The sequence below is a fragment of the Pelobates fuscus genome, chromosome 1 (assembly GCF_036172605.1).
Source record: "Pelobates fuscus isolate aPelFus1 chromosome 1, aPelFus1.pri, whole genome shotgun sequence".
In the NCBI taxonomy this organism is placed as follows: domain Eukaryota; kingdom Metazoa; phylum Chordata; class Amphibia; order Anura; family Pelobatidae; genus Pelobates; species Pelobates fuscus.
The window spans coordinates 424,612,050-424,623,179 of NC_086317.1; the positions used below are offsets into that span (position 1 = coordinate 424,612,050).

General features: G+C 44.6%; 1 protein-coding gene across 1 annotated transcript in view; it reads left to right on the forward strand.

The window, feature by feature from the left end:
• Positions 1-3,889, forward strand: part of WDFY2 (WD repeat and FYVE domain containing 2) — a 69,019-nt gene extending 65,130 nt beyond the window's left edge. The window contains exons 11-12 of the mRNA XM_063444850.1: positions 2,363-2,471; positions 3,236-3,889. Coding sequence (XP_063300920.1) covers positions 2,363-2,471; positions 3,236-3,265 — 139 coding nt within the window. The 3' untranslated portion in view covers positions 3,266-3,889. The remainder of the gene's footprint in view (positions 1-2,362; positions 2,472-3,235) is intronic.
• The last annotated feature ends 7,241 nt before the right edge of the window (positions 3,890-11,130 follow it).

Genomic DNA, 11,130 nt, shown 5'->3' on the forward strand with positions numbered 1-11,130 from the left:
TCATAGTGAGAATGAGGATCCATTGTGCTTTATCCCTAGTTACAGCAGGAGCATCCGCTGTGTCTTAACCTTAGTGAGAGAATGATTCAATGTGCTCTAGCCTTAGTGAGAGAAGGAGGATCCATTGTGCTTCATTCCTATTGAGAGGAGGAGCATTCACTATGCTTTAAAACTACTGAGAGGATGATCCATAGTGGGAGAAGGAGGATCCGCCATGCTTTATCCATAGTGGGAGAAGGAGGATCCGCCATGCTTTATCCTTAGTGGGAGAAGGAGGATCCACCATGCTTTATCCCTAGTGGGAGAAGGAGGATCCACCATGCTTTATCCCTAGTGAGAGAAGAAGGATCCACCATGCTTTATCCCTAGTGAGAGAAGGAGGGTCCACCATGCTTTTATCCCTAGTGAGAGAAGGAGGATCCACCATGCTTTTATCCCTAGTGAGAGAAGGAGGATCCACCATGCTTTTATCCCTAGTGAGAGAAGGAGAATCCACCATGCTTTTATCCCTAGTGAGAGAAGGAGGATCCACCATGCTTTATCCCTTGTGAGAGAAGGAGGATCCACCATGCTTTATCCCTAGTGAGAGAAGGAGGGTCCACTGTGCTTTTATCCCTAGTGGGAGAAGGAGGATCCACCATGCTTTATCCCTAGTGAGAGAAGGAGGGTCCACCGTGCTTTTATCCCTAGTGGGAGAAGGAGGATCCACCATGCTTTTATCCCTAGTGGGAGAAGGAGGATCCACCATGCTTTATCCCTATTGGGAGAAGGAGGATCCACCATGCTTTATCCCTAGTGGGAGAAGGAGGATCCACCATGCTTTATCCCTAGTGGGAGAAGGAGGATCCACCATGCTTTATCCCTAGTGGGAGAAGGAGGATCCACCATGCTTTTATCCCTAGTGGGAGAAGGAGGATCCACCATGCTTTATCCCTAGTGGGAGAAGGAGGATCCACCATGCTTTATCCCCAGTGAGAGAAGGAGGATCCACCATGCTTTATCCCTATTGGGAGAAGGAGGATCCACCATGCTTTATCCCTATTGGGAGAAGGAGGATCCACCATGCTTTATCCCCAGTGAGAGAAGGAGGATCCACCATGCTTTATCCCTATTGGGAGAAGGAGGATCTACCATGCTTTATCCCTAGTGGGAGAAGGAGGATCCACCATGCTTTATCCCTAGTGGGAGAAGGAGGATCCACCATGCTTTATCCCTAGTGGGAGAAGGAGGATCCACCATGCTTTATCCCTAGTGGGAGAAGGAGGATCCACCATGCTTTATCCCTAGTGGGAGAAGGAGGATCCACCATGCTTTATCCCCAGTGAGAGAAGGAGGATCCACCATGCTTTTATCCCTAGTGAGAGAAGGCGGATCCACCATGCTTTATCCCTAGTGAGAGAAGGAGGGTCTACCATGCTCTTATCCCTAGTGAGAGAAGGAGGGTCCACCGTGCTTTTATCCCTAGTGAGAGGAGGATCCACCATGCTTTTATCCCTAGTGAGAGAAGGAGGATCCACCATGCTTTTATCCCTAGTGAGAGAAGGAGGATCCACCATGCTTTTATCCCTAGTGAGAGAAGGATGATCCACCATGCTTTATCCCTAGTGAGAGAAGGAGGATCCACCATGCTTTTATCCCTAGTGAGAGAAGGAGGATCCACCATGCTTTTATCCCTAGTGAGAGAAGGAGGATCCACCATGCTTTTATCCCTAGTGAGAGAAGGAGGATCCACCATGCTTTTATCCCTAGTGAGAGAAGGAGGATCCACCATGCTTTTATCCCTAGTGAGAGAAGGAGGATCCACCATGCTTTTATCTCTAGTGAGAGAAGGAGGATCCACCATGCTTTTATCCCTAGTGAGAGAAGGAGGATCCACCATGCTTTTATCCCTAGTGAGAGAAGGTGGATCCACCATACTTTATCCCTAGTCAGAGAAGGAGACTCCACACATTTTACACATTTTATGATCTTTACTTGCAGGCATTGGCCTCATATATCATTTTGACCCCAGTTCTCTGCACTTGCTGCAAAAGGAGGTATTTTGCCAGTACAACATATGCAGTGAGCATGCCAACTGCTCTTTATATTGACTTAGTGGTTGCATATCATGTGGATACCTTTCAAGGCAGACATGGATGAAGGAGTAGATGTGTGGAACTGAAAAAAAATCAGATGTATGAAATGATATAATTTGTATGTTGGTGATAATATAATTTACTCTCACTCTTACATTCATGTCGCTGTTTTTGTTATAGTTTCCCCACCCTCTACCACCACCACCACCTCCAAGCATAGACTCAGAAAGCTGTGATCCCCTGACTTTGAGCAATGAGAGAAACTGTCTTAATTTTTTGTGTTTCAGACGTGCGCCGACTGCTTCTTTCCATGACAGCAAACACAATATTGCCAATGTACACTTTGATGCAACAAGAGTGTGGTTATTGACATCAGGAACTGACAAGATCCTAAAGGTTTGTTGTTTGAGTTAAACATGTGCAAGCACAAATTTATTTTCAACATGTGGTTTGGGAGACGTTACATGTCATGTTTGTAGCCAGGAATACATGTCACTGTGACCTTGCCCTTTAGTGATTATGGGGGCTCATTGACACATTTCATATAATCCACATCATCAATCACGAATTGGGCTGGACACAAGGTAGTGCCTTTCATTATCTTGCTTGGTCAAGAAGCAACTACTGCACACTAGCCAATATGTCAGCATATAGTTATTTAATTTTAAAAAAAATCACAACTTTCTTGTGTCACCAATTCCTATATAAGATTTTTAAAAAGGGGAGAGACAAATGTCAATGTAATGTTGGCAGTGGGAGATAAAAGCTTCCGCTGACACACGTATTCAGACAATTTTTAAATTTGTGGATGTTTGCAACACATATAAACCAATAGGACCCCCGATATAACAATACATTTATTCTTAAAGTTCAGTATGAGAAACAAGTATATCTTACCACCATTCATATGTCTCGCCTGAGTCCATCTACAGTCACTATACACTTCACCCAAACCCTTGCTAAGCATTTTGAGCATATGTTAATCCACTCAGTTCTGCAGTGGTTTTCAGTTGAGCAGTCGATGAGAGACGACTAATTAAAATATCAGCCTTATCATGTTCTTTCTGATTAATTATAAAAGAGAGTGAATGTATTTACATATTGTGTCAGTTTATTGATTGATGTAGTTTTTTTTTTTTTTTTCTTGTTCTATCTTGTAGCTATGGGATATGACCCCTGTGGTCTCATGATGACACTCTGACCAATGTGCAGTTTCGCAGCAACTGAGCCTGATTGTCCATCGCTTGTTGGACCACAGAGAGCTTCATACAATGAGTAGAAGCATCTTTCTTGAAACCCTAGAGGTGTGAACGGAGTTGGCCTTTTATTGAATGACTTCTCCAAAGATGAGATATCTACGTTCCCTTTTTAACTCCCAAACAGAATCCACGATTGCAAACGAAAGCTAGGGTTCTTATCTAATTTATTGATACGTCCTACAACATATGCTCCTTGTTTGCACATGTTCAGTTTTTCTTTTTTTTCTTTTTTTTACTTTATCACCAGATTTGAAGTGTCTCATCCAGAAAGGATTTTTAGTGCTACGCACATAGTTTGTAGTGTATTTAACTGTTCAAATTGCTGCTCTTTGTGTTATGGTTCTAATTTAATTTAGCCTGTCTGACCTCTAGTGCATTACACATTCCTATAGAAGAGCCTTAGTAGCAGGTGCAATCACTGGGACAGAGCGAGGAGGTTTCCAGCACAGTGTTATAAACACCTGACTATAAGAAACTTCTGGCATATTCATTCTAATTTAATTGATGATCAGGGTATTTTTTTTTTTTTTTATTTAATATAGGGCTCTTGTGTTTTTAATATTTCCAGTGGCTTAACTCTTTGATTCCAGTGAAATGCTCGTTACACCTTTGTGAGTTCTGTGGAAGAGTCAAAATTTGGGAGAGTCGTTTCCCATTGACTTAGGCCTATCTTTCTAACAAGTGTATTTTGCCAGCAGCCTTTTTTTTACGTGCACTCATTTTTTGATATACATGTGAATCAAACCATCAAAACCGGGCTTGTGGTAGCAGCTTATTGAAACCTAGCAAATTGATATTCATAAACCCTGCTCTTACAGTCATGCTAGGATTGTTTGTGCAACTGATCCTGTTAGCCTTACTTTGCTAAGTTATGGTGGACGTGATGATCGACCTGTTCTTTTAATGGAAAGATCATGTTATTTTTAAAACACATGATTTAAATATTTGCTTATTCCCATGTATCACTTGGTGTACAATTCATGTGAGTAATTATGTCTGTGCAACATGTTGCTTGGAATCTCTGCAGTAAAATGCCCTCTCTTGACTTGCTGTATGATTACCATGTGAAATGAACTCTCTTTCCTCTCTGTGTATGTGTGCACTGACATACCTGCTGTCAGTTTTATGCTTAATGCTCTGGATTAGTGAGCATTCAGGCATTCCTTTCCTCCGAAACCGAGCTGATCGCATAAGGTAATCACAGTAGTAGATCTGTAGCTTGGCCAGTGAAAGGACCTGGATACATCATAAACCACTTGATTTATGTCATCCAAACCCCTAAAGGATATTTATTTTTCTAGTAAATGTATGTCGTCCGAACCCCTAAAGGATATTCTTTTTCCAGTAAATTTCGGTTCACCACCATGTGTCCTCCACCCACATGTTAATGGTGGCTGTGTAATGGGAGAGGCAGTGAAGAGATTGAGGGTCCTTATCCTCCTTCTCTTCATCCTCCTGAAACTTCACGTGGCTACACTCAGAATGACCCTCCTTCATGGAGACCTATTGCTGAGAGTGTTAATAGCGAGCCATTGTTTGTAATCTTGTAATCCCATCCTAGTGTTGAATGTACAATTCCAACCCCATAAAAGCCAGTGTTCCTGCAAACCTGGTACATTTCTTCACAAAAGTGTTTTGCTCTATAAGTGTCTTCTGCTGCTAATTTTCTCTGTACGTCAGTGTCGTATTCTTCCAACTGGAGTTCGAGAGGCTGAAACTAACTTATACAAAAATCAAGCAGCCTGTGATCTCCATCTGTCTGGCTCCAAATGACAAAGTTGAGCACAAAAGGAGAGGTGGTGAAAAGTGAGTGTTGTCCCAAATACCTTGTCGCTGTCCCTTTATAGCTCAGCTGCTATGTATTTTGGGTGTCTTAACGGAACATCATGAGGTTTGCAGTAGAGTTTATTAACACTATTTTTTTGGATCAATATATCACGTTCGATCTGAGAAAACCTTTGGATACTGTAGGCAGTCCAAACAGTTCAAATGTCACGTTTGATTGAATAATTAAATAAAATATGTGACTTAGAATCCAGTTTAATTACTCTAATTGTTTACACCCAGGTCTTGTATTCCTATTGGTTTTCCAATGAAAAGATTTAAAGAATATTGTTCACTTTGTAACGGGCTATAAATGGCTCTAGAAACCTCAGTGTTAATTCGGGATTATTCTAGCTCCTAGTGACCGAATAATCTAAATTTTATTAAAGACAGGAGGCGAATATTTGCTTATCTTTCTTTACTGAAACTCCCAGCAGCAAAGAAACAGTTAACAGCAGTGTAAAAAAGTTTAACCAATCAGAGTGCATCACAGCAATATAAACTGTCATCAGGCTCCTCCCAATTCCTCTTTCTTGATGTAGCCGATCAGCTGTAGAGTCAACCATGTAAAAGTAGTCATTAAAACGATGAACAGGTAACGGTGAAGGTATCTTTAAGGATGAAGGTAGTAATCAACCCGCAGGTAGAGTCAAGGCAGAAGGCAAGCGATCTTCACACTAGGAGGAAGGAGAAATATCGTGAAAGTATGGTCTCTTTGGCAAAAGAAAACCAAATAAATGCAGTGAACTGACTTCTAGTTTAGTGCAAGCTCTAACTATGGTAATAACAGAGTGGTATAACAGTAAATGACCATCTAGAATTTAATGAACTAGATATAATATAAAAAACGGGTTATAATAATAACGACCTAATGAGTCTAGGTTAGCGAAAGAGAGGATGTAAGTCATAGTTAGAAATTGGAGGTAGTACAGGATACTTACCTAGAAGGGTGGGAAGAGAAAACTAGGGTGGGAAAATATTCGCCTCCTGTCTTTAATAAAATTTAGATTATTCGGTCACTAGGAGCTAGAATAATCCCGAATTTTATGGCAAGACAGGAGGCTTCATATTTGCTATTTTAACGCACAGATAGCAAGGACAGAGAAACGTGAGGAGAGTGTCTAAAATAAAAGGTACGGAAGGTGGATTCTCTAGACCAATCAGCGGAGGAGAGAATTTCCGCTAAGGAACCTCCAGCTAGGAGTGCTGAAGAGGCGGCTGCGCCTCTAACCGAGTGAGCCCCGAAAGATGCATCAATGCCAGCCAGGGCTAGGAGCCATTTAATCCAGCGTGCAATGGTAGGGCACGAAACTGGTTTGTGAGGCCGTACATAGGATACCAGGAGGGGCCCGGTAGGTGCTCTGAGAAGGGTAGTGCGAGCGATATAGTGTCTTATGCACCGGGCTACGCATAGGAGTGGTCTCTCCGAGAAGTAAGGGTAGCTCACGGTAGATGAGTTGGTCTTAGTGCGTCTAGTGATGTGAAAGTGTACCCCCTCTGGTGTGAAATCGAGGGCGTGAAAGTCGAAAGCCCTGATGTCGGAAACTCTTCGGAAGGAGACCAAACAGAGGAGGAGAGCTAATTTGGCTGATAATTGGCGTAGGGAAAGCGCTTCGTTGTCCGGCCAAGCTTCCAGGAACGTGAGCATGACGGCAACGTCCCAGAATTGATTATATTTGGGATTCGGGGGTCTAGCGATGCGGATGCCCCGCAAAAGTCTGCAGACAGACGGGTGTTTGCCCACCGAAGAGCCTTCTATAGGAACGTGCGCTGCAGAAATAGCAGACCGAAACACGTTAATGGTCCGGTAGGATTTACCCTGGTCGAATAAAGACGACAAGAAGTTAATAATATTAATTATAGGTGTTGAAAAGGGATCAAGGTTCCTTTCCAAGCACCAGCAACTCCATAGGCGCCATGCAGAGATGTAAGAGCGTCTGGTTCCTGGGGCCCATGAGTCCCAAAGGAGTCCCTGAGCAGTTGTCGAAAGGCCTGAGACATTCCACGATCCCCTGAAATGGTCCAAGCCACTAGTTGGAGATGGTCCTGAATCGCCAATGGGTGAAAGTTGCCTATCGAGTCTCTGAGGAGGTCGTGGGTGCAGGGTAGTAGCAGGGGAAAGTCCACTGACATTTCCAGTAGGTAAGGGTACCATGGTTGGGCCCGCCATAGCGGGGTCACTAGAGTTATCTTGACACCTTGAGTTCTGAGAAGTTGTAGCGTGCGCGGAATCATGGAGAATGGAGGGAACGCATATGCCCCTGACATCGGCCACTTTTGTAGGAAGGCATCGACTGCAAGGCACGCTGGGTCCGGTAACCAGCTGTAAAAAGCGTCCGTCTGCCTGTTGAGGCGAGATGCAAAGAGGTCCAGGTTGAATGGTCCCCGGCAAATCTGGAGATGATGAAATATTTGTGGATTCAGTTGCCAATCGCTGGAGTCCCTCCAGTGGCGGGAGAACCAGTCTGCGACGAGGTTGTCTGTTCCCGGCAGATATTCCGCTCGCAGGGAGATATTCCTGTCTAGGCAGAACTGATATAATTCCTTGGTCAGGTCTGAGAGCATCTTTGATTTGGAACCTCCTAGATGATTCACATAGCGGACTGCGGACACGTTGTCCATTTTCAGCACAACTGAACAGTTGTAGGCATCTTTGGCGAAGCTGCGGATTGCAAATGAGCCTGCAATCAGTTCGAGGCAGTTGATGTGAAGTGCGCGTTCTGAGTGGGACCAGAGTCCTCCTGTAGAGGTTTCCGAGCAAGTTGCGCCCCATCCGAGCAAACTTGCATCTGATTCCAGGATGAAGTCTGGTTGGGATCCGAAAATGGCTCTTCCATTCCAGGCATCCATATGTTGTAGCCACCAATGGAGCTCGAGCCGGGCCTCGTCCGTGAGTGTGATCTGTTGGTCGTAAGATGTCGACTGGTGTAGGTATTGGGTCTTTAATCGTTGCAGTGCCCGGTAATGCAGTGGGGCAGGGAATATAGCCTGTATTGAGGCGGAGAGCAAGCCGATGGTGCGGGCTAGATCCCGTAGGCGAAGGTGTGGTGATATCAGTAACTTCCGAATGTCTCTTTTTATGGATTTTATTCTGGGTGCCGGAAGTTGAAGGACTGCTTGAACGGAGTCTATCTGGAATCCCAGGAATTGTATCGTCTGGGACGGTGTTAGAGATGATTTCTGGTGATTGATCACGAAGCCAAGGTTCTGCAATAGGGCGGAGGTCATGTTTGTATGATGGAGGAGGGTTTCCTGGTCTTGTGCCATGAGAAGGATATCGTCCAGATAGATTATGGAGCGGATTCCTTGGGACCGCAGTAAGGCCATCACTGGTTTCATTAGCTTGGTAAAGCACCAGGGTGCGGAAGATAGGCCGAAGGGTAGGCAGGTGAACTGCCATAGTGTCTGTTCCCAACGAAACTGAAGGAGGCAGCGGTGTGCTGGTGTTACCGGCACCGTGAGGTATGCATCCTTTAGGTCGAAGCGAGAGAACCAATCTCCCTCGGAGAGTAGGTCTCTCAATAAATGGATCCCTTCCATTTTGAAGTGACGGTATACAATGAAATTGTTCAGATCTTTCAGGTTGATGACTGGTCGTAGACCCCCTGATTTTTTCTTTACCAGAAACATGTTGCTTACGAAGACCTGTGGGCCCACAACTCGTTCGATCGCACCTTTGGTGCATAGATCGTTGAGTTCGCTCCGTAGAGTCGACTCGTCTAGCAAAGACATTTTTATTGGGGTAGGAAGGGAATTTTGAATTGGTTCGACTGAAAAATCCAGGTGGAACCCGGACACCGTTTGAAGGATCCAAGGATCCTGCGTTAGTTGAGACCACTGTTGGGAAAAAAGGGTTAACCGGCCTGCAATAGGAATAAGAGAATAAGGAAGGTCCATTACCTGTAGCAGAGCGACCGCGTAGGGAAGCGGATCCACGTCCTCGGATTGCTCCGCGAGAGGGAAAAAATTGTCTGTGTTGGAATCGGGTATTGCCCGAATTCCAGGTGTCTGAAGGTCGAGGCCTGTAGCCTGTGAAGGCGGGTCTGCCAGTCGCTCGGCCTCTATAGCGACCAGCTCTTCCAGAAAAACGCTGAGAGCGAAATACCTTGCGAATAGAGGATTGTGCCTTTGTCAGTGTTGTAAAAACAGAGACGTGTTTACTTAGTTCTTTTATGAACTTGTCTCCAAATAACATGCCTTGAGCTTCTGGGCCAAGTTCTTTGGTGCCTAGTTCGGCAAGTTTAGCATCAATTTTATAAAGGACGGCTTTCCGCCGCTCTGTTGATATTGCCACATTGGCATTGCCTAAAAGGCATAAGGCCCTTTGTGCCCACTCTCGCACCATATGTGCGTCAAATGTGCCACCTGATAAAGCCTCGTCTGCAATAATGAAAATTTGTGTGAGCGGGCCCGCCACATCCATCAACTTGTCTTGAGCAGTTTTAAGACCCTGTTCTAGACCTTTACGGGGGTCTTTCCCTGACTTGGTTAGAAAGGTCACAAGGAAGGGGTCGAATTCTGGTGTATTGGCCACCTTGTCTGGGATGGTGGGGCGTGGGCATTCAGCCCTTAATTTGGCTCTCACCTCTTTTTCTAAAGGCCGACGGAGCCACATTCTACAGTATTTGGCAATGTGGTCTGGGGGTGTCCATTCGGCCGATCTAGGGTGCTTAATGCACCTGGGGTCAAATAGAGGGCGTCCAGAGGTGTCAAATAAGGTATCTATGGAGTCAGACTCCGATTGGAGTTCCTCTAGAGGTATGAGGGGTTCATTAGTTGCAGAATCGGATGGATAAAGGTCTCGGAATGTCTTATGAGGCGGAGCCTCAGTATCAGAGTGTTCTGCGTAGTATTCGTCTAATACTTGGAGGTTAAAATCAGAGGTAGAACCCTCAAATGCGATAAATTTATCATGTTTGGGTTTTGAATAGGGCACTTTAGGGTGTTTAGCGGGCGCTTTGCCTTTACCGGCGGTGGCGCTATCGCCCTTCCAAGGGCGTTTGCGAGGGGCTCCTTCATGTTCCGAAGTGTGAGAATCTTCGGAATCTGAGAGTTGGGTAATGGCCGCCGTAGGGGCTGATATTGTCTGCTCGCTGAAAGCCGCTAAAGCTTTAGGAATGGATTCAGTGATGGCATTGAATAGCCAAGCCTTAAGTTCGGCAGAAACTGCTGGTTCTGGTACATCAGACATAATGTCAATAACAGTGGGGTCACCACAAAGAATAATATAATATACAATATATATATATAGTTTTTTTTTTTTTTTTTTTTTTTTTTTTTTTTTTTTTTTTTTATTTTTATTATTTTAATTATTTCTAATATTGGTATGCAGACAAACTAATACAATGAGGCGGTGGACTTATACAGAAAAGTAATTTTTGTAACAGTGGGGTTCATCCACAATACATCAATGGGGTTCACCCAGAGAGGAAGGACAATGAAATGTCCAAATCAAATAACAGGTATGTGCCTGTGTCATCAAATAGGGATTACCCTGTATAGAGGCAGAAAAAAAGGGGGGTCACCCTTGAAGGAAGGCTAGAGGGGGTCACCCTCAGAATAAAGGCTTGAGGGGGTCACCCTCAGTATCAAGCAAGGATTTTTTAAGTTGACAAAAAACCTGTCAAGAAAAAGGGAAATTTTGAGTATGTATCCTTAATGATTTAAAATAAAAGGTCTTTAAGGGATAAAAAGTACTTACCGAACAGCTGGGTCGTTGTTCTGCAGTGGGAGCTGAAATGCGAGTGAACCGCCGCGCATAAAATTTCCGCAAGATGGCGCTGAGAGGAAGCCCGGGAAAGGGTAACTAGAAATGGCCGCGGAAGGAAAAGGGCGGGAAACGTCTCTATGGAGACGCAAGGTAACACACGAAGTGTGTGAGGGAAAAAACTGAGCGGAGCGGGCCGGCAAAATGCCGGGCGCTGCGGGGAAAGTGTGTCAGTTAAACAGACGGTATAAGAATACAAGATGGT